Source organism: Mus caroli, unplaced genomic scaffold (assembly GCF_978045245.1).
Source record: "Mus caroli unplaced genomic scaffold, Mus_caroli_1 scaffold_17, whole genome shotgun sequence".
Taxonomy (NCBI): Eukaryota; Metazoa; Chordata; class Mammalia; order Rodentia; family Muridae; genus Mus; species Mus caroli.
Window position 1 is genome coordinate 54,014,655 of NW_028227272.1, and position 24,535 is coordinate 54,039,189.

Consider the following 24,535-nt stretch of genomic DNA (forward strand, 5'->3'; position numbering starts at 1 on the left):
CTACACAGAGAAACCCTGTCTCAAAAAACCAAAAAAAAAAAAAAAAAAAACCAAAAAAAACAAAACAAAAAAGAGACTGGTGCTTGCTTTTGAGAAATTACATTCAGATACCACACTCCCATGTGTCAGTGTCTGTTTGTCACCCTTTTTTCACTGACTTCTGCCCACCTGAACCGGGATCCTGAGTTCTCCTGCAGATCAAGGGCTCGACTGAGGTCAGTCTACAGCAGGTCATTAAAGTTCTAAAGCAATAAGACAACTAGGGAGATCAAGGGAATACAAATTAGAAAGGAAGAAATCAAAGTATCATTATTCACAGATGATACTATAGTGTGTATAAGCTATCTCAAAAAATTTGCCAGGAAACTTTACAGTTGATAAGCACCTTCAGAGAATTGGCTGGATACAATATTAACTCAAAAAAAAAAAAAAATCCATAGCTCTTCTATAAACAAAAACTTGACTGAAAAAGAAATCAGGAAAACAACATCCTTTACAAGAGCCATGAATATTATAAAATATTTTGGTGTAAGTCTAACCAAGCACATAAAGCACATATAATACAAATAAGCAGTCATGTAGCAAGACAGAAAAACAGAAAAATTATAATGACTTGGAAAGATAACTTGGAAGATGTGGGGAGAGGTGATACATGCCAGTATTGAATCAGTTTGTTCCACTGGGAGGGACAGGAAATTTAGATGCCACTGAGAAAACCTAAACAGCCCACGGAGATGATATATGTGTTATAGAAAGCATCTCGGCAAAGACAATAAGTAAACTCTATTTCCTCGGGTCCACAGATCTAAAGAAAGACATCTCAAAGATATCAAGTGCAGCAAATAACTGCTTACTTAAAGCCAAACGATGTAGAACCTTGCATTTCTAGCACTCTCTTTGCCTAAAGATAAATGGCAATCCTTGTACATCCACCTTACAGCTTTATTTACAAGAGAAAACAACTTCAGTGTTTAAAAAAAAAAGATTCTGAGAGAAGTTTGGTGAGGGAAAACCATAATCAGAATATGTTGCATGAAAAATCTATTTTTAATAAAAAATAAGAATATAAAGGGATGAGATATTTCTTAGTAACTTTTACAGCTATAACTTGATGAGTCACCAAAATTCAATATTGTATAGTTGTATTATAAAAGCGATTCTCCCTCTGAAGCTCATACCTACACTTTTGTATGTAGTATTTTTGCTCTAGTACATCTCTTGCCTTTAACTTCTTGAATCATGTGAAAAACATGCCTCAATAAACTTCTGTTTAATATTGACTCACCCTATAGTTAATTTTCTCACCAAAACCATGAATTCCAGTTTTGCCTGGGGCTAGCATTGGGTCCCCATACTGCCTACTGCTGACATCTTAAGGCCTTATCAGGATCCATCTGAAGCATTCATTGTTGGTTAGTCTGTCTGCCTGTTTCTTAGTTAATCTGTTCTGTTAGGCCTGGTTTGCATCTTATATTGTTTGGTTTTGGTTTTGCTTCTGTTTTCTGGTCAAAATATCACAGTGTTTAATGAATGTCACTAGTACCAAGTATAAAAATCTGCTAAAGTCATCCATAACCCACTCCTGGGTCAGATGGAACCATATGAAGCTTGGTCATTCGGGTACAGTCTATTATGTTTGGTCTACTTATATCCTAAGGCATTTTGCTACCCCACCCAGAAGCAGCCTGAGACCAAAAAAAAAAAAAAATGGTGAAGAAGATACTCTTGAAATTAGGTGGGTTAGTACACAGGGTGTGGGGGTTCCACATTCTCAGAGAATGGATGAAGAAAATGTGGGAAGAGGCTGTATTTGGAGTGACTGGGAGAAGAAGGAAGGGTATGATCAGGATGTAAAGTGAATAAGTAAATAATTTAATGGAAAAAAATAGCACATTTTAGATCCAAAACACATCAAGAATTGTGTGTTTGTAGAAGCTAGAAGTCTGGATATCTTCCCCAACCACTCTATACTATGTTTTGAGACAGCGTCTCTCAATGAACCTGGACTTTACCAATTTTGCTAGACTCAATAGTCAGCAAGACACGGGGCTTGTCTTGTCTCTGTTTTCTCAGTACTGGGGTTACAGCATGATTTTCCACATCCAGCTTTTTTATGTTTAGGGATATAAATGCAGGTCCTCGTGTTGGCAAGTGTTCAAATACACGATCCTGAGGGAGACATTTCACATTTGAGTCACAGCATTGGTCTTTACAGTTCTAGACTTAATTCAGAGGTGGTGATTTCCAAAGTTCCCAATCAGACTTTGGCACCAATAAGAGTAGCACCAAGTACCTGGAGCTGACTGCTCACACCTTCCTTGGAAATTCAAATTTGACAGACTCAAGAGCTACAGAATTGTGTTTTACTAAACAATAGCTCTAAAACATAGGACATACATGGGATAGAACTCATGGCCCCCAGAAAACTATGTCATATTAAGATTCTATGTACAGTAGAGGTCCCTTTGTTACTAAGATAGATCTTCACAGACCCATGTATGTGTTCTAACTTCATGTAGCAAAAACAGTGTACTCAGGCCATGAGATTGAGGAATCCATTAGCCTTCATCTTCAAGGCCACTGTGGAATATAGATGATGGGAATTTGTTGGTATGTTAGAATGACTGAGAGCCTCCAGGGCTCAGTTGCCCATACTTCAGCACCATTGGCACAGAAGACAAAGCCCTTTCATCCACATTTAGATGACATGTCAGGATCTTTTTAATGTCTCTTCCTTGCCCTGCCAGGGCATAGGCTAGTCTTTTCTAAGTTAGTTGTCCATATACCTCAACCTGAGAACTGCAAGATGTGACAGTCAGAAAGGATCCCTGATTCAATTTAGGTCTCATAATTTAGAGAGAATGACACAAGGATTCAGAAAAAGCCAAAGTAGTAGAAGTAGAAACAAGGGTTCTTGGCTTGAAACTGGGCACGGTACAGCATGGTAGACTAGACAAGGTCTAACTTCTTACTTAGACATTCTGTAAAAGGATGTATGTTGAACTTTAACAATGGAGCTGGCATGGTGGGTATGATGTAATCCCTTTCTGCTTAAAGCTAACATAACTCCTCTCTCTAGATTTGGTACAAGGAGATAGGAATGGATCAATTTGCATTCTTCTACATGATAACCACCAGTTGTACCAGCACCATTTGTTGAAAATGCTGTCTTTTTTTCCACTAGATGGTTTTAGCTCCCTTGTCAAAGATCAAGTGACCATAGGTGTGTGGGTTCATCTCTGGGTCTTCAATTCTGTTCCATTGGTCTACTTGTCTGTCATTATACCAGTGCCATGCAGTTTTTATCACAATTGCTCTGTAGTACAGCTTTAGGTCAGGCATGGTGATTCCACCAGAGGTTCTTTTATCCTTGAGAAGAGTTTTTGCTATCCTAGGTTTTTTGTTATTCCAGATGAATTTGCAGATTGCTCTTTCTTTTTTTTTTTTAAGATTTATTTATTTATTTATTTATTTATTTATTTATTATGAGTACACTGTAGCTATCTTCAGACACACCAGAAGAGGGCATCAGATCCCATTACAGATGGTTGTGAGCCACCATGTGGTTGCTGGGAATTGAACTCAGGACCTCTGGAAGAGCAGTCAGTGCTCTTAACTGCTGAGCCATCTCTCTAGCCCCAGATTGCTCTTTCTAATTCTTTGAAGAATTGAGTTGGAATTTTGATGGGGATTGCATTGAATCTGTAGATTGCTTTTGGCAAGAGAACCATTTTTACTATATTGATCCTGCCAATCCATGAGCATGGGAGATCTTTCCATCTTCTTAGATTTTCTTTGATTTCTTTCTTCAGAGCGTTGAAGTTCTTAGCATGCAGATCTTTCACTTCATTAGTTAGAGTCAAACCAAGGTATTTTATATTATTTGTGACTATTGTGAAGGGTGTTGTTGTCCTAATTTCTTTCTCAGCCTGTTTATCCTTTGTTTAGAGAAAGGCTATTAACTTGTTTGAGTTAATTTTATATCCAGCTACTTCACTGAAGCTGTTTATCAGGTTTAGGAGTTCTCTGGTGGAATTTTTAGGGTCACTTATATATACTATCATATCATCTGCAAATAGTGATAAATGTATCTTAGTCTAGTGACTAATTAAAGTCATCAGGAGATAATTGTAATTTATATACTGAGCAAGGGAATCTAAGGGCAGTGGTAAAACAAAATAAAATTGAGGTCAATGGAACTTTACCATCAAAAGCACATTGGCCTATATGTTGCTAAAGGATACCTGTCACTGAATCCACTACCTTTCTAAGAGATGGCTCTCAACTCGAGCTGTCTTTTGTCTCTAGAAGGGAAATGATATAAAGTACAGTTCAGTATTGTCTCTAAAGATTGCCAAAACCCTAAGGAAAACAGACTAGATTTCATCTAAGATCAGTAGAGGAAAAAGGGATTATTTTTTACTCAGCCACATAATATTCTCATGAATATGCCTGAGGAATGGAATAGGACCAAGAAAAACAGACAATGAGAAGGCAGAGTGTGTTACACTCAAAGCCAATTAAATCATCAGGAGGCAACTACAGATTGAAATGGGATTCCTCTCACAGAATTTGAATGTGCTGTGTAAGAGGCTGAGGGAAAAGTGCAATCCTACCTAGCCATAAACATGACTATAGTCAGCCAGCAAGATACAAGTAATGGTACAATAGTGGCATATTTTACCTTGGAGGTAACCAGTAGCTGTTTAAGGGGACTTAAGACTCACAATGTGTATCCTTCAAGACCTACTGGTACTATATTTATGCCTGGTACTGTGTTCCTAGCCAATTACCCAGGGCTAGAGAGATCACAAGGCCATAGAGGAGAGTCTATCTCTGCCATTTTCCTAAACCAACATAATTTCTAACAGAGATATAAATACTTATGCTTATACCGACAGATAAATGAAGCTCTCACATCTCAGCAAAGAAGCATCTTTTTGAAATAGATGGAGACTATTGTAGAGATCAAAAACTGCTCAACATATAAAGAATGAGTGACCATGGGATATCAAACCTCAACTGGTACATCTACAGTACAATCCCTATATGTAAGGTACAGGAGAGATCGTGGAAGAGGAAGCAGAAAGACTAAGATCCAAAAGACCATGAGGCCAGCCATGAGATAGTGTATTCTAGACAGGACAAGAAAACTGCTACACATATGAAATCTCCATAGTGATTACTTAAGCAAGACCTGCATAATAACACCATGTGACATGTCAAATGATGGCAGGAAATTTCACAAGGCCTCACCACTAGATGATAGCTGCAGGCAATCTAGGGCAGCAAAAAGGCAAAGAGAATCAATTATTAGTACAATTATTGCCAAATTGCCAAACTGGCTTGAAATCCTGATCACACCTTTCATTCCCATTAATCATTTCAGCTGCACTTTAACTTTGAATTGTGGGAAGTCTTCCAGAACTCCCAAGCACTTTGATCTTCTGCAATTCCCATTTATTGCACTGTTTTAATTGTCGGTGTCTCTGAGTTAGTCTGAAATGTCAAGGTAAGCATTTAAGATGGGTAGGTTCTTTATCACACTATATTTATATAGCAAAGAGAAAAAAACTGTATGTACAACAAGGAGGTGGTAATGTTGGTTGGAACCTTGTGTCTCCAGCATGCAAAATATAGAAGGCCCTGTTTAGATATGACTACTGAAATTTTATAACCAAAAGCCTAAGTTCTGGCTGAGCAACTGAGTTAAAGACATGCAGCTAAATAGGTAGCAGAGTGAGGCCTTTAACGTTGATGGATATTTATTATAAACTTGAGAGGATCTAGAATCTCTGGTGCATGCTTGTGAGGGGCTATCAAGATTAGTTTAACTGAGGTAGGAAGACCCTACCTAAAAGTAGGCAGTGTCATTCTATGAGCTGGGGTCCTAGAATACCTAGAAACAAGGTGTTATCACTATCTTCTCCTTGGTTTCCTCCTGATTACAGACACAGTGTGATCTGATACCTTGATTTCCCAATCGTTACACGTGGATCCTCATCTATCAGCTAAAATAATGCCTTATTGGAATTCTTGTTTTTAAAATATCTTTTAGTTTTTAAAAACTATGATAAATTTAATGTCAAACTACACAGTTGCTCAAGTGTAATGGGACTCATAAAAGTTGTGTAAAAAATCGCTCTAGGCTTAAGAAGTGCTGTAAGTCAAGTATGTGCATGTTGGCATATATGAACCCCTTGCTGCACATAGGGGAACTAACCAGTCAGACAAGGAGAGAACATAACGTGAATATTCAGAGTGTGTTAGTCAGGGTTCTCTAGAACTTATGGAAGATTTGTGTTACATAAAGCATGCTCCATCATGTTGTAGAACTATTTTAGCTAATAAATCTATGTTAGTATTTTCTTGTATGTCAATTAGCTTACAGGTAGTCACTAGTCTCTTATATTAGGGAGTTTCCTTTTGACTTAGCATTTCAGCCTCTTAGGTAGAGCAATAAATGGAATACTCTCCTTTCTAACTACCTCCACCTGACATTAGGGCATTGTTACCAGGGCCCAGGAAGGCCAAAAGGCTAGGCAAAGGCTGGGTAATGGGACATTTACCAGAAGCATCTGATTCACTGATCTAGCTGAAGAGACAGGGAATAATCACATTGGCGAGACTGGTTTATGTCAACTTTCAGCAATGCCCAGAGCACAGCAGTTTGTTATCTGCAGATAATCCCTGGATAGAGTCTGTCAGCCAAGAGAAAATCTCCTGAAACAAATATAGACTAGGGGCAGATATTAAAATTGCCTAGCAGTTCGGGAAGGGGCAGAATCCCTAGAACAGTGAGGAATTCCATTCTCGGGAACAGACAGGTGTGAAGCTTAGACTGTAATTATCTGGAATCCATTTGACTTGTGGCAGATGAATTCAGGTCTTATGACTTCTTTGATTTCCTGAGGCTTATATGAATTTTTTAGTTTTCAGAAGGATGTATATTTATCATTACCATTTTTGTTGAAATTCACACTGTAGAAAAAGCAGTTAACAAGTGTCTGTATGTGGAGAAACCCTTCTTATTAAGGTCGAAATCTACCATTGTCCAGATAGCCTTCTGAGCTCGAAGCAAAATGGCAGACTCCCTTTACCAGCAGAGCTTCTCTGAACTTGTCTGGGGAGTTTGAAACCCCTCTACCCTCTACCTGTGGAATGCCATGTAGCCTTGGTTAGATTACAGGTTCAGCTTCCCTTCTCCCAATATGAACCTGATCAACAAGCACCTGAGATTGTTGGAGTGCCTCTGATTGCTACTCAGACATCTCAGAACCTTAGCCTTCAGTCAATGACTCTTGTCCACTCTGGATATTCCTACCTCCTTCCCCCAAACTATAACCCTTCATTTACCCTGAGTAAAGTTGATCTGTCTCCCCAAAGCTGATCCTTGAATGTGTCATCATGTCCACTCATACTCAGGGGTGGTCCAAAACCCTGTTCAACTCTGATTCCTTTGTCCTTGTGAGCCAGTGGCCAATTACTCCAGGGAGACTAGAGACCCACATCTGTAAAACAGGAGGAGACTTATGCCTTTGAGTCTTAGAAAGTATGGGATGTGTGGAGTGCACAAATCAGCTAATGATGCTCAGTGTCTGATCAGGTAAAAGGCATCTGTAAGTCAGTTTGGACTGCATAACCAAACTTAGTGTTATATATCCCTATCTATGCTATATGAAAGGGTGACAAATAATAGTAAGTCATGAGGACCAGGTAGCCACAAAGATTCATTGTCTACTACAGAGACATCCATGTCTCAGTCTCCCACACTGTTCCCACATAGGGAAATCAGCATTTGTGTCACCTATTTTCTTGTCCTTTTGGTTTCCTCTCCATGTCATCAGCTGAGATTTTCAGGAGGTCTCCCATGATCAAATCTAATCTTTATTAACTTTGAAGGAATCCACTGCTTTTTGTTTGTAGCCTTTTCCCCAACACAATACATTTCCTGACTTCTATTCTGAGGTTAACACATCTTTAACATATGTAGCATAGTTTAATTCAGTAGTCTTTTCTGAAATATAGTGTTTGTCAGCAGTTGTGCTACCTGTCTCACTGACATTTTTAAAAATTAAAGGTAATGAAGCATTATGTAATGTATCTCTGGGAGATCTCATATTCCCCTTCTGAAGCATTATGTAATCTATCTCTGAGAGATCTCACATCCCCTTTCTGCTTCATGAGCATCTCCTTTAAAGTGTGATTAGATCTTTCCACAATTTCTTGACCTGCAGGGTTGTGAGCTATACCTGTATCATATTTTGTGTTGTAATATACCAGAGAATTTTCTGTTTTAAAACTGTGCGGGTGTGGGGAGCGGGTGTGGCGGCAGTCCCAAAGGCGCCAGGGACTGCAGCTAAATCGTATGACTTGCACCTGACTTCCTCATATAAACCACAAACATCGTGAGAGCTGCGCAGGTGTACCAGGTTACTGGCAAAGCCATTTTGGTGGAGATATGCCCCTGCTGCCCTGATTAGCTGAAGCTGCGTACCTGGTGAGGTGATGTGGCCTGCTGTGAGTGGATGGGAACTGATAGTATATAAGAGTGAGAGGCTCAGGGCTCGGGGTCTTTCGCCTACACAGTCAATGCTCTCCCAATAAACGTGTGCAGAAGGATCCTATTGTGGTGTCTTTCTTGCTGGCTAGTCAGGCATCCCACAGTGTGGGTACTTCCATGATATCCATCCCTTGTAATAAATGTGTATTACAAATGTAATATTGTGTAATTACATTTGTAATGTGTAATTACAAAATCAGACTTTTCATAACTCAAGGCAGAAGGCATTGGAATCCTGAAGACGCATCAATTGTATGATGAACATACTTTAATTTTCCAAACTCTTGCCAAATTCCATTTCTGTGGGTACCTTTAGGTTTATTTCCAGCAGGTAATGGAGTTTGATTTTAGAAAGAACAAGTAGGACAATTTTTTATAATTTCTTTGACTTGATGCCAGGTTACAGAAAATATTGTCTTTAATCCTTTACTATTTACATGGTATCTTTTATGAAATTTTGAAGCTTCTAATAAATTTTCTGTTAATAACTGTTCTATCTCTTGATTTCCTAGTGCCAATGGTCATGGCAAATCTGCATGAGATCAAATATGATTTATATTATAATAGATGATCTCAGTTTAGAATTAGCTGTTGTAGCCGGGCGTGGTGGTGCACGCCTTTAATCCCAGCACTCGGGAGGCAGAGGCAGGCGGATTTCTGAGTTCGAGGCCAGCCTGGTCTACAAAGTGAGTTCCAGGACAGCCAGGGCTGTACGGAGAAACCCTGTCTCGAAAAACCAAAAAAAAAAAAAAAAAGAATTAGCTGTTGTAGTTGCATAAATAATAAAGTAAATTCTAAATTATCTGGAATATACTCAGAAGTTTCTATATGTAAAATAACTCTTTTTGTAAATTGAGAGTCGGTAACTATAGTAAGAGATTCTGGAAAAACTAATAAAACCATGAGAATAACACGAAGTTCTAATATTTGAATGGAAGTATATGGGCTTTGAGTTACTTATTTCATGACTTATAACCTGATGTTCCTAAATTTATTGACATCTGTATAGAAGGAACAAGATTTATAAATTAGTATTCCTCTTACTATATGAGGAAGAATCCAGCCCAATGATATATTATATGATATCATATATACTGAAATCACTTTGCTTTGGGGGTATCTGTTGTTGATTTCTCCCCAGAAATTAGTAAAGACACTTTGCCAGTCTTCATTGACTACACGTTATGAAGTAATTTTATTATTTGTATAAGGCACTATAATCTCTGCTGGGTCTGGGTGTAATAATTAGTGAAGTCTTATTCTTCTGTTCACAACCAAATCTGAAACCTTTTCTGAAAAGTTTTGAATTTTTTACTCTGTTTACATGCCAAAAATATCCCGTCTAAGATATTATCTTCGCTCTTCATAAGAATACCTGTGGGAGAATTAATAGAAGGCAAAATGACTAAGATACAATCAGTGCTTTAAATCCAAGTGACTGACATGTGCATCCTATCATCTCTTTTCTACTAGAGCCAATTATCTCTCAAATTTAGCTGATAATTATCTTGGATTATTTAAATCCAAATCACCTTGTAAAGTTTGAAATAAATTACTTAGCTCTTAAATGCTTAATCCAGTGGTGGAGCATAGCCAGTTAAAATCTCCTGGCAATTTTTGAAAATCATTAGGAGTTTGCAATCTCTCTCTTCTGATCTGTACTTTTTTGTGGATGAATTTTCTGTGGACCTATCTTATACTCTAGATTATTCCTAGAGTTTCTTCCCTGTATTTTTTCAGGAGCAATTTTAAATCCTTAACAAGGCAATACAGAAATAACTGTTTTATTGTATTGTATTATTCAATACAATAATTGTATAATAATTGTATTATCCAATGGTTGTTGTACAAAATATTGACACAATGTGGGACTCTTTAACACTCCTTGTGATAAGACCTTTCACTGGTATCTTTTAATAGGCTGTCTATGGTTGAATATAGGGATATTGAAAAAAACAATCTTTTAAATCAATCACTATATTAAGCCATGACTCAGGTAACAAAGAATTTAAAGGGATTCTCAACCAAAGAGTTCCTTATAATTAATAATTAAATATTTAATCATTATAAACACCTTACTATTTGCTTGTAAACCATTTATAATACTCCATTTTCCAGATTTTTCTCTAATGATAAATTAGGAGAATTCCATGGGCTGGTGGACTCTTCTATTTGTTGAGCCTCTAGTGGTTCTTGAACCAGCTGTTCAAAGGCCTGTAACTTTTCCCTACTTAAGAACAATTGCTCCATGCAAACAGGTGGGCAGTTGACCCTCCTTATAAATTTGGAGGGCCAACACCTGCTGTGTCCTGCCGTTGGACAGCCTGTGTGGTCTGTAACTGTTTTTCATAACAATTTTTAATATCTTTATTGGACACATCTTCTATTTCATAGCTTGTCCATGAAGTTGAAGGATGCTAATCTGTTTCTCATTGTTGAAATATGTAGATCTCTTCCCCATAAATTTATGGCTATATCTGTCACTTACAGCCTTCATCTCCCTATCAGACCTTCTGGGCCTATACATTTAATCTATTTTAGATTTTTGTTTTACCTGAGACAATGCCCCCAATCCCTAGGAGCTGGGTAGATACTTTTCAAAATAGTCAAGTAGGATACCAAAATCTTGTGAAATTATTGTTCCATCTTTCCAGGTATCCACTTGGCCTTCAATCTTAATTACATGTAATTGTAATTTAAACTTTGGTCTCTGTCTTACTTAGATTTTTTACTGCTGTGAACAGACACCATGACCAAGGCAAGTCTTATAAAAACAACATTTAATTGGGACTAGCTTACAGGTTCAGAGATTCAGTCCATTATCATCAAGGTGGGAGCATGGCAGTATCCAGGCAGGCATGGCACAGGCAGAGCTGAGAGTTCTACATTTTCATCCAAAGGCTGGTAGTGGAAGACTGACTTCCAGGCTACTAGGGTGAGGATCTTAAGCCCACACCCACAGTGACACACCTATTCCAACAAGGCCACACCTCCAGATGGTGCCACTCCCTGGTCCAAGAATATACAAATCATCACATTCCACTCCCTAACCCCCATAGACTTGTTCAAAAACATGAGTCTATGGGGGGGCCATACTTAAACAGAGCATAATGCAAAATGCATTTAGTCCAACTTTCAAAGTCCTCATTGTCTATAGCAGTCTCAACAATGATAAAGTCCAAAAGGTCTCTTCTGAGATTTATCCAATCAATTAACTGTAATCCCCAAAGAAAGACAGGAAACCAACTGGGCAAACTCCAAACTCAGCATCTCCATTCCTTTTTCATCTTTGTTGACTGCAACAAACTGCTTTCTCCTGGGCTTGTTCCACTCCCTGTTAGCAGCTTTCCTCAGCATGTATTCCATGACTCTGGCATCTTGAACATCTTTGAGTCTCCAAGGCAATTTCAATGTAGCACACTAAGCTCAGGTTGATCCACTCCACTACGGCTGCTGTTCTTGGTGATCATCCCATGGTACTGACATCTCCAATACACTGGGGTGTTCCACTCCAACTAGGTTTCACCAATAGCCTCTCATAGGCTGTCTTCATGGTGCCAGGCCTCAAATCCTTTGCATGGTCCCTTCAGTCCTGGGCCATCAACTACAGCTGAGGCTACACCTTCTCCAATGGCCTTCCATGGTCTCTCACAGTGCAGAGCCTCAGCTGCTCTGCGTGACCCCTTCATGCCTTCAAAACCAGCACCACCTGGGTGACTCTTACACATTACCAAGTCCAGCCACAGCACAAGGTACAACCTTGGCTATCTCTAGAACACAGCCTCTGTGCTTTCAGAAAACACTTCCCAGAAGATGTCACCTCAATGATGCTGGTCTCTTCTTAATCACCGCTAATTTCTTAGCTCCAGGTAACCAGCATCAATAGTCTCAGTAATGCAAAGTTTTTGCTTTAGTAGTTCTGGTATCTTGCTAATCACAGCTGATTCTTCAGCCCCAGCTAACCAGAACCACAGAATCTTCACAACTAAAGTAACAATGACCCTGAAAAGAGTCTTTAATTTTCCCTCTGAAATTTCACAAGCCAGGCCTCCATCTTCTGCACTGTTTTCAACATTATCTTCCAAGCTCCTACACAACATCTGACAAAGCTCTTAACACCAAATGGAGCTTCTAGCCCAAAGTTCCAAAGTCCTTCCACAGTCTTCCCCAAAACATGACCAGGTTGTCACAGGAATACCCCACTCTGCTGGTACCAATTTGTCTCTGAAGAGAGCCTATGAGAGGCTATTGGTGAAGCCTAGTTGGAGTGGAACACCCCAGTGTATTGGAGATGTTAGTACCACGGGGTGATCACCAAGAACAGCAGCTGTAGTGGAGTGGATCAACCTGAGCTTAGAGTGCTACAGAGGGCAGAGCTGAAAAGTGATGCCAGCCCTTAGGAGGAATCCAAAAGATAAAGTGGAATCCCAGACACTGAAACAAGAAGCTGTAACATTGAAATTGCCTTGGAGACTCAAAGATGTTAAAGATGCCAGAGCCATGGGATACATGCTGAGGAAAGCTGCTAACAGGGAGTGGAACTAGCCCAAGAGAAAGTAGTTTGTTGCAGTCAACAAAGATGAAAAAGGAGTGGAGATCTGAAGACCACGTTGACATCAGCCATGGAGATGCAGTTTGGAGTTTGCCCAGCTGGTTTCCTGCCTTGCTTTGGGGATTACAGTTAATTAAGTTGAATGAATCTCAGAAGAGACCTTGAACTTTGGACTTTTAACACTGTTGCAACTGCTATAGACTATGAGGACTTTGAAAGTTGGACTAAATGCATTTTGCATTATGCTATCTTTAAGTATGGCCCCCATAGACTCATGTTTTTGAACAAGTCTATGGGAACCAGGGAGTGGAATGTGATGGTTTGTATATCCTTGGACCAGGGAGTGGCACCATCTGAAGGTGTGGCCTTGTTGGAATAGGTGTGACCTGGTTGGAATGGGTGTGTCACTGTGGGTGTGGGTATAAGATCCTCACCCTAGTTGCCTGGAAGTCAGTCTTTTAGTAGTTCTGGTATCTTGCTAATCACAGCTGATTCTTCAGCCCCAGCTAACCAGAACCACAGAATCTTCACAACTAAAGTAACAATGGCCCTGAAAATTTTGGATGAAGACATAGATCTCTCAGTTCATCCTGTGCCGTGCCTGCCTGGATACTGCCATGCTCTCACCTTGATGATAATAGACTGAACCTCTGAACCTGTAAGCCAGCCCCAATTAAATGTTGTTTTTTGCCTTGGTCATGGTGTCTGTTCACAGCAGTAAAACCCTAACTAAGACACACATCTAACAAATATTGAGTGATTGTATTTGGTATGGGCATATTGAAAAGCATTGCCTAAAGCGAATTTTCTGAAGCCAGTTTTAGAATTTAAGACATTCAATATTTGTGCTATAAAGTATTTGCATTATTTCAGAAAACTTATTGTAATACAATCTTTCATAAAGTGAAACTATCAATCATAGAAAAATTCTATTGATCAAAGGCCAAAGAAAAGTTTCTTTGCCAGTTCATAAATATGTTATAAGGTGTCTGTTTTCCTGGGGCCGTTGAAACACTGGTCACACTTTGACCAAATTAAAAAGAAAATGGTTTTATTCAAGTGGTTTGGTTGATTAAACAAAATTCTCTCTTCTTGTGAATTAGTTTTACTTTTGCTATAGCTGGTAGTCAGAAGATCCTTTAGCAGTTTTGTCCCATTGAGTCATCAGTGGGGACACTGTCATAAGTCACTTAGTGCCACTTTTTGACAATCAAGAATTTTTAAAAAATGTTCAGATAGACAGAATTCTATGGGAAAAGAATAATCTTTCATTCTGACCCAGGGATACCATGGTATTCCACCACCTTCATATGGGCTCTCCTCTTCTTGAGTACAAAGACAGAAGAACACAGGAGACTAGAAGTAAAGAAAGTCACACATGCAGGTGGAGATCATGCTTTCTCACTATTCACAGATGTGAGAGTGGTATGTAAGATGCATCTAGGATAGCAAACTTAACACTTAAATGATATGATAGTGAGTCAATTCAGTGTAAGTGACCTGTATTAGGTCTACTCAATGAAGGTCAGTGTCCAGCACCTAGCTGAAGAAATGAGGGCTATCTCAGAACCCATGAGTGAGGGCAATCCAAGAAGAAATAAAGGCTATCTCAGAATCCCAGGTGAGAGCAATACAACTAAGCTGAGACTCTGCTCTGGTGTCAGGGTCCCCCCAAGGGGATGGCAGAGAGGTCATGAGAACCTGGATGCAAAGGCAAGTGGGTGATGAAAGCATTCTTGACATCTAAAATGGTAAACTGAAAAGTAGAGGAGAGAGTCCATGCCAGGCACCAAACCATGAAAAGAGATCATTTTCCTATGAGAATCATAGAAGCTACTTTCTGAATTTGCCTGATTTCTACTATGTTTTTCAGTATGCTTTTGTTCAGTGATCATTTTTTACTTATCTAGTTTTTTTTTTCTCCAAGTTGTAAGATAGTATGTAAGAAAAAATAGCCATAGAAAAATAATGATGTAACAAGTCTAAGCTCTATTAGGACTGCCCATTTCATAAGTGTACATAGCTATATCACTCTTACCATACCCGCTCTCATCTGTCATAAATTAGCATGCACCCTGTCTTTTGGAGTGTTTATAAATCTCTAAATGCAATAAATTTTCTATTAGTTTTCTATTTTCTATTCTATTTGTAACCATACACCCCAGGGAACAACCCTCTTATCCTTCAAAGAGTTCTGGTCAGCTTTTCCTCTTGGAGAACTGAAGTAATTGAGCAAAAATAACTTTTTTGACAAAACTTAGTTTTTCTGTTTTTAGCTGCAGTTAATGTTTGTTTGTTTGTGTTTCCTATCAGCCTGCTATTAATTCTTTTCTTGCCAACTAAGAGTCTCCCAGATCCCTGGGTCTGATGACAGTCTTAGACAGAACCAAATGTTATTCTTACAAGAACTCCCCAGCTTGTATCTTGTTTGAGTGTGTGTATTTAGAGATTAGATGTTGTGATAATTCCTCCCCTTGGAAGATATAAATAATATCAGATGAGACACCAGAAATAAACCAAAGAAACCAAAGTATGGACTAAAGTCCATCCTGGAGAATGAGTTTATTGGGCTTATTTATATATTGGGGGTAAGATTTTCCTCACAGGGACTACACCAGAAGATCTTTACCCTGCATAGATGATGGCTTCTAGTATAACAAGCAGGTTTTTCATGTGTTAATCATTCACCTGCTTTAACAGTGTAGGGGCAATAGTGGCTTTCAATGCTGCGGTAGCTTTCTCCTCTTACAGACACTGCTCTGATGCTCCTTTCACAGTGTCTCAGCGTTGTTACTATACACTCCAGGAATCATTCCTCTTATCCTTTAGAGAGATGTGGTCAACTTTTTCTCTAGGAGAACTGAAGTAATTGGGGACAAAAATCACATACCATCTTCTGAGTCTTCTTGATGTTCATAATCTTTCAGAAATTGAATTTCTGATGGATAAAGCTTGCTAAGTTTCCACTTAATGAACCTGAGGGAGAAAGAAAGCTATCCATGGTTAGATGACATGAAAAATCAAACCTTAAAGCAATGTAAATCTATAATAAAGTGAACTCCAGATTATTTGTGTAACTGTGGATACAACTCCAAAAGGAAAATAATTTCTATTTGCTTTTGAGCTATTTAAAATTTGTATAGATTAAAGTAAGGTAAAAGCAAGCAGATAAATTATGGGCTTTCAAATTTATTGTATTAGGACATTATTTAGATAATTTCTAACACAAACAGGAGAATCTACAATCTGTGGAAAGCCTAGATGAAATCTCTATCAGTGGAGTTTCCACAACATCCTATGAATTACAAGAAGATGGCTGCTAACTGAAGAAAGTACATAAAGCCATTGCCTTTATTATAGTTAGCCCAAGTTAACTTTAATGCCACGTCAAGTGTAGGCTGACTTTCAACTCTTCCTTGTACCTTCAAAGAAGTACTTTTGTAAGCAGGGCACTGGCTGTTTACAGGTGACACCCATATACACAACAAATTGAGAAGTTCAGAAAGGTGTCAAGTTCCTTTCCAGTAGATGTCCAGCCTTAGAATCTATGGGTATATGAGAACCAATAAACACAGTGAGTGCGTATTTTAAAAGAAGAGGTCATGAAGTTGAGAAAAGGGGGTGTCTGGAGAGGTCTTAGAAGAATTAGAGATGAAAAAATGAAAGTGGATGGTGAAAATGCATTATATACATGTATAAAATTCTCAAAGAATAAATCTGTTTTTAAAGTAGATAGAAGTGCCCCCATCCTATGCCCAATGTTAGTAACTTTGAAATAAACTCAGATCAAGGTTTGGAGGAAATGGTGCTTACAATGTCCCAACACTCCAAGGTATGAAGCTTCTTAGTGGCAAAGTTGAGCAAGCTCTCTACTTCTATGATCCAAAGGAAAATATCAGTGTGAACCATGCACCTTTTTTCCTACATATGACTATCATAAGGGCATTGTGTACAGTGACCACATAAGTAGAACATAATTTCCATAAACCACAGAAAACTATATATAAACAAATATGGTAAATGAAATAACCAAAATCATTCTCATTTTATGAGAAACTTCTCTAAGCACCTATATCTTGATTTCAATTTTCTGCCTTCCATGGTCTGATGAAATTTGGGCCTGTCACTATGAAGGGATTAGGAATCAAATAGATCCCTAAAAAGTAGACAGACAGGGAAGAGGGACTTTAGTAGATGAATATACTTAATATTTAAGATGGCAGACTTCCCGTTTCTTCTCCATCTCCAAGACAAAAACTTGGGCCTTTTTCATCAGAGGGAACTGTTCTAGAGGACATTCAAATATCCTGCCAGGAAGGCTCAGGTAAATGTGCTGCAGGATGATGTATTTGTCAGAGGCACATCAGAGACACCTATTCCAAGTTAGAGTCAGCATTTACTGTTTTTCTGGCAATTTCTGTGCTACCAGAGAATTTTCTGCTATACTGTTTTTTTTCTTATAGAACAGTAATAGAAGAAACCAATTTGTGGTAAGGATTTAAATTTTAAGATTAACTATTCAGTAATATCTTGATGATCATATTTGATGAGTGCAAGTCATTAACTTACCAGCTAACAAGAACATAATTAAGTCCAATGATGACATAGGTTGATGCATAATAAACACCAAAGTATGTGGAAAGAATTATAGTGTTGTTGACATCATTCAGGTCCCATGCATGCTCCATATCTTTGGGATATAGAATAAAGCCAATCTGTGTTTTAAAACAAAACAAAATCACACATAAAATAACCAGGCACATTACCAAACACAGTTATTCCAAGTGTTTGACAACTAGATGATTGCCAACATATGAGAGAGCACAGATAAGTCATGCCTTTCTACCTAGTTTAGTAACATAGACAGCATCTACCTAGTCATCTTTCTAAACTCTCTTGAAAGAGTGTTAATCCCTAAATGGGTCATCATAATTCAGATGTCTTCTTGCCCTGGTTAGTATCAGTTCCAAGGCTCAGGGAACATCTTAGAAGATTAAGCAGAAGGGGTATAAGAGCCAAAGGAGAGGGAGGATTGTTGTGAAATGCTGTCTTCTGAATATGATAACATGGCTGTCCCACTCATAAAATTCAAGGAAGAAGTAGTTATATGTCCCAAACTAGCCACAAAATAAAGCCAAGGATAGTTCTGTTATAGATGAGAAAGGTTCTCTCCAGGCCCTGACATTTCCTGATGAGCTATTAAAAGTTGATAGATATGGAGAAGAAAGAGTCATTCTCTTTAGAGGACGTGGCCTGTTGTAGATTCCCCATGTTATGGATGATCCCACACTATGTGCATATGGGAAGCACTAATTTGAATTAGGTTTCAAGAAAGAAAAGATGTGAAGTTGGGAGAGATGGGTTGGGGAGGGATTCAGAGACTAAGAGAGATGAAATGAGAGAATATTATGATAAATTATATGGTCATAATTCATTGTATACATAAATGAAGTTCTCATGTATAGAGAAAATTGTTCTTTAATATGAAAATGGTCAATAGTCATACAGAAGGTGAACAACATCATTTGTAGTGTGATTTATTTTGCTTGCCTGGCCCTCTAAAAGATCCTCAGTTGTTGTTAACTGTCCCTTTGGGAATATATAGCTGTTAGAACAATTGGACCCTATGACCTTCAGTGTCGATTGCTTCTTGGACTTTTGAGAACATAAGAGGATATAAAAAGCTAGCAGAGGCTGAAAGAGAGGAGTAGAATTGGAAGAGGATGAGAGTAGGGTCCAGGTGGTGGAAGATTAGGCTCAGAGAGTAGAATTAAAGAAGATACTTGATGCAGGAAGAAAGAATAGAAGACAGTGCAGAAAAGAGTTTGAGCAGAGAGACAATAGGAGACTATTGAGTGAGGAGACTTTTGAGCCAGAGAAGATATTGTTATGAGATAGGAGAAGAGCCCACAAAGTAGCAAAAAATAAGAAAAGTTATGATAATTGGTAATTAGAGAAAGGTAAATCAAATGGCAATGGGAAACCACTTACTAGAAGGGCAATCATAATAATAAATAAAATATTGGAAATGTTGATGAAGATGCAGGGGGATTGGAATCCATAAATGTGTAAAATGAAACTAGAAAAAGGTTGACAGTTTCTCTTAGAGTCGAATTTTGAATTGCTATGTAACCAGGCAATCTACTATTAGGGATGTCTCCAAGAATTCAACAAAAATAATGTGTACAGAAAAGTTCATAGCAGCATGATAATTATCCAAAGATGAAAAAGTGAATTATTAGCATATTTAATAACATGGATAATACTTGAAGATATATTGAGTAAAAATGAGCAGAAACAGTAGACCGTGCATTGTCCACTTTAAAAAAAAAATATATCCATTATATGTGGGGTGAGGAAACAAATTAGTGCTTGGCAAAGCCTGGGAGCAAAGACAAAGGAAAATATCTGCTAATTGAGCACAGGGTTTTCTTTGTAGGCATGGGAATGTTTGGGAGGGCATTAGAGGTAGTAATGTATGGCATTTGGAATAGGATAAAGGCTGATGAATTTAATCCTTTAAAGTTGTGTGTCATAAACTTTATCCCAATAAAATGGCAGATAGTAGACTGATAGATTTCAGGTCTCTAGAGCAAAATGAAATATAACAAATCTAGATTATATCATGGATAACTATATAAATGCTATGGCAAGCTGGCCATATATTTATGGCAGTGCTTTCAAGTTCTTTCCAATGACCTCTTTGTAATGTATTATCACCTTTAATCTGTAATCTTCATTTTACAAATAATGAAATTTTATAGAAAAATATGCACTTAGTCTATATTGAGTAAAGACTTAATTTCATTTCTTTCTTAAATTTTAAATATTCTGAGTTAATCAGTAGAAACTAAGATGATTTTTTATTTATTTTTTTTGCTTAAATCACTTGCTCCGGTGTATATATTCCCTTTGGTTGAAATGAGAACTCCAACTTTTATTATCTCATATATATGACCAAGTAAAATATGCCATGTGCCAGGCAGTTTATCCTTATATATGCATAAACTGTCTGAAGTAATCTTTAGTCTTAAAAAGTAACTTCAATAAGGAGGTCTCATTATCCCTCCTATTATAAAAGGAAGTCTGGAACTCAGAAAGTTCAATAATTTTGACACCAGTCAAAATTTCTGAATGACCCAGACAGCATTCCAAAGTAAGAGTGCCTGGATTCTTCCTTCTGCTGCATTCTCCATCAATATATATTCTTGCCATGATGGTCAATATGGAAGGAATGTGCACTGAACAACCAGGTCAGTCTGGGGAATCTCAGCAGTTTGAATGATCACAGCTAAAAATGAAGTTGGACCCATGAAGATATGTTACTATGTTACCCCTAGACCACATATTTCCTATTTTGTTGGTCATGATACTGCCCCTTTCCCTTACCTGACAATGTTATTTCAAGTATTTGTATTTCACACAAGTTATAAGAAAGCATTGTCAAGTGACTTTCTGATAACTAAAAACCCCTAGGATGGCCTATTTAAGCAATGCACTGCTTCCATCCCAAATATTCTTTGCATCTTTAAGTGTATACCAAAGCACAATTTATCAGACATCATAAAGTATGTATATAATCAATCACTGATTATAATTCTGCTTTTAATAAAATATTGAGGTCAGAGAGTTGACATCATCAAATAGAGATAGCCTAAGGGTTAAAATAAGATAAATTTAGACTTAGATCCTGCTTCACTCTGTTTGTGTCACTGGATAGTTGGTTGGTTGGTTGGTTGGTTGGTTGGTTGGTTGGTTGGTTGGTTTTTAGTATAGTAGCTTTGTAAACCACAATGTAAGCCCTAGTAGCAATGTAAACCACATTGGTTCTCAACCTGTGGGTCACAACAACCCCTTGGTGGTCAACTGACCCTTGTGCGATCTGCATATCAGACATTTATATTACAATTCATAGCAGTAGTAAAATTGCAGGTATGAAGTAGCAAGAAAAGAACAATTATGGTTGGAGGTCACCACAACACAAGGAATAGCTTTAAGGAGTCACAGCATTAAGAAGGTTGAAAAACTACCCTAGAGGCAGTAAGTGACCTGAGGTAGAGGTAAGAGGCTACTGGGCTTTCTCCCTAGTCTGATGGCCGAAGTTTCGATATGGTATATATTGCATTCAACACAGAAAGATGCATAACACTGTTTTCATCCTCAGCATTTAACATTTTTCCAGGCCCCACATATATTAACAGAATGGCAAATGGATGGGGCAAAGCTGCTGGTTTGGGTGAGGGTGCATATTCATTGTTTCGACCATGTGTCAAGCATATCCACCTCTTTGACCCTATTCATCCAAGATTCCTGTTTGAGTGCCCATAATATCCTGTATGTGGTGGCATTGCCTCCATTAACATGGATGTGTGCCTCTTAAGCTAAGCTTATAAAGAAAATAATTTAACAGAGAAGTGCCTAGTTTCATTATTGTATGAACCTTGCAAAATAGCTTAATCTTCTTGATCTTCCTACTAATCCGTTGGAAATGAAAATGCCTAAATGCACATTATCATAAATTGGAAAAATTGGATGTTCATAAGAATCCAGTAAAAGATAGACATGGCATACACCTAAATTCCAGCACTAAGGATGCTGAGGCCTTGGATTCTAGGATTCTAAGTTCAAGGTCAACCTGGGATACATAATGAGATACTGTCTCAAAAATTTATTTTTCAATACAATGGCAAACAAAGTTTCTCAATAGATAACTGACTCCTGGCTTTCTTGCTTTCCATATATTTCTGGAGCTCACTACTAACTAGGCAATATGCTGTCTTATGATCAAGAATTGTTGATGACTAATATCATCAACTCAGGGTTTCTATGTAGTGGAGAGTCAGATGCATGATAACTGGCACATCCTACATCCTGCTCAGTTGCTCTACTGGTGTTCCTACTAGGAATATAATGTTATCTCCCTTAAAGATGTAAGGGCCTAAAGACCAACAGTTCCACTATAGGCAGTATGTCTCTGGAGCCTAGAGGAAAATATCTCAGCCACTAAGGAGAGAAGTCACAAGTAGAAACAAGATAAATCCAAAGGTGTCAACTCACCTGAACAAAACAAGCCCCCTGTAGCATGGTGAGACTTGACCTCAGGAGCTCCATAACCACATTGTTCTTTGTGAGGAGGAATTCTATAAAGGCAGCCAGACCAGCCAATAATGCACTGAACTTCAGCAGTTGATGCACATAGCTGTCCACCACTATCAGGCTTTTAGGGTGGTTGTGAATGAGGAAAGCTAGAAGGGTAGGGGGAAATTTGAGCTTGTTTTTTTTTTAATAAAAACAAAAGAGAATCAACTTACCACTTCTTTCTCGTGCCCTCCTTCCCTCCCTAGCCACAGAATTTTACACACCTATACAGCTGATAAGTCTCACAGCAATGCATCTTGGCTTTTTCTTTTTCAGTTACCACTGCCTATTTAGGATGGAATTATTGAGATTCAATCCTGTTTCCTTCTCTAACCTTTCTTTTCTCATTTAACATGGAATTTTCAACTAACTGATTTTAAAAGCATTATTATGCAGGCTGATGGATAATAAATACGAGCAGAGAGCTACAATTCAGTGAATATGCAGATGATTAAGCTGAAGCCAGACTTGCCTTAAATTCAGGCCCCTGAAAGAAAGTAAACACCCCCATATATCACATCTTAAGAAGTGTGACAATATTAGCAGCAGGTAGCATCTGTGATATTTCATTACATAAACATATTCCACTTTCAACTTAGTGGTTCTTATTAAGCTAGAAGAAAAGGGTGTTCATTAAAGATATGAGAACCAAGCTATTAGTTGTTGCAATTTTTTTTTCTGGTCCTTGTCCTCAGAAGGCAGCAGGCAAGAACTATTTTCTTTAGCCGAGATGAAAGGGGCAGCTGCCTCCTAGCCATTTGTAGCTTTCAGAGATTCACAATCAATCTACATTCTCACGTCTTCATTGAAGACCTCTTCCTCGCCCACCACAGTAGTTTTAGAAAGCAAATGAACAAAACTATGATTTCTTTTGCATTAATCTCTCAAAATTCGGACTTCCAACTCTAAATGATTGAATTTTACAGAATCTATTTTGCACATGCTAGCAAAGTTTTACTATATCAGTGATTTAAAAGGTAGCGGGTTGGGGGCAGAATATGTTAACAGCTGGCTACCCCATTTGAGGATTCATGCCTTCATTACTCTGGGTTTAATCTTCTTTCATTGTTAAAAATATTTTTTAAAAAGATAATTGCTAAGAAAGCAAAGGAATAACAAAGATATTAGTGATTCTTCAGGGCAAATGCGAAACACTAGTGAATGACATTAAATGGTTGTATACGCCCAATATTGCAGGATGAGTCAGGAGAGAAGAAAAGCCACTGGCATTCTACAGAGCATACCCAAATATCTTAATAAGGCTTGGATACTTTGCCCTGTCAACCAATACTAAGAAAACAAAAATATTTTATTATATAAGACTTATTATTGCCCATGTACTTACTATTAGAGACAAGTACAGAAAGAAAGGGGCGAAGCAAACAAACCTCCTCCCGCATACGAACCTTCCACAAAGAAGATATTTGACGACATTAACGTGATCAAAGAGACTGGCAGTGAGCTAATGGTGAAACATAAGATCTTGGTCACACCCAGCATTGCAAGGACCACGTACATGACGATATGTTGCCAGTTCTGCAGTTGGGCCTCCTGCATTTCTTTATGCGATGATGGTTTTATGTTTACAATCCCATAAAATTGGCCAACCATTGCTGCAAAAAAAAAAAAAAAAAAAAAAATCATGTCACAGTTTTGGCAACATTCTACATGATTTTTTACCTGGCATGCACAGACAGGAAAATATGAGCATTACTGAGTTCTGCTGTGTCCTCTTAAAACATTACTTCCCCTCTTGGTGGTTCACTAACAGCTGTGTAGAGACACCTTAGACTTCCTTAGAGGATCAAATGCTCACTAAGATAACACAGTTTAGTCTAAATCAATGCTCATGACTTTGCTTCAAGTGTCTATTCTAATCTAATGTCCAAGGTTTATGATACTGTCCTATAGTTGGTGACTGTTCATTTCTTAGCTACTAAACCTTTGGATAGCCATTAGGTAAAAGACTGGCCCTGGTTCCTGAGTTCAAAACCAAAATTAAGATTTAGCTTCCTCCAGCTGAAGATAAGCAAGACGCCCCAGCCAATATAGCATACGGTATAATCAGTTATACAAGCACTTGAACTTTCTCAGAGATGGCTTGCTTACTAACATATATAAGTTTGCAGATAAGTTATTCTCTTTGGAGACAGTGTGAATCATATTTTAAAATGTAATGGAAAATAGAAGGTTTTCTCCTTTACAACTGACAGGTTACAACGAAACTAAAAACAGACCATTTTTAGGGAATTCCCAAAAGCAATGAGAAGACCTCATAAATT

The 24,535-nt window shown here is 38.1% G+C and overlaps 1 protein-coding gene across 1 annotated transcript in view; it reads right to left on the reverse strand.

Moving 5' to 3' along the window:
* Window positions 1-15,666: 15,666 nt before the first annotated feature.
* LOC110312113 (transmembrane protein 45A-like) overlaps window positions 15,667-24,535 on the reverse strand; it is a 29,697-nt gene continuing 20,828 nt past the window's right edge. Inside the window, exons 4-7 of the mRNA XM_021185658.3 lie at window positions 23,660-23,866; window positions 22,173-22,360; window positions 17,685-17,830; window positions 15,667-16,091 (exon numbers count right to left, since the gene is read on the reverse strand). Of these exons, the coding sequence (XP_021041317.1) occupies window positions 15,998-16,091; window positions 17,685-17,830; window positions 22,173-22,360; window positions 23,660-23,866 (635 nt within the window). The 3' untranslated portion in view covers window positions 15,667-15,997. The remainder of the gene's footprint in view (window positions 16,092-17,684; window positions 17,831-22,172; window positions 22,361-23,659; window positions 23,867-24,535) is intronic.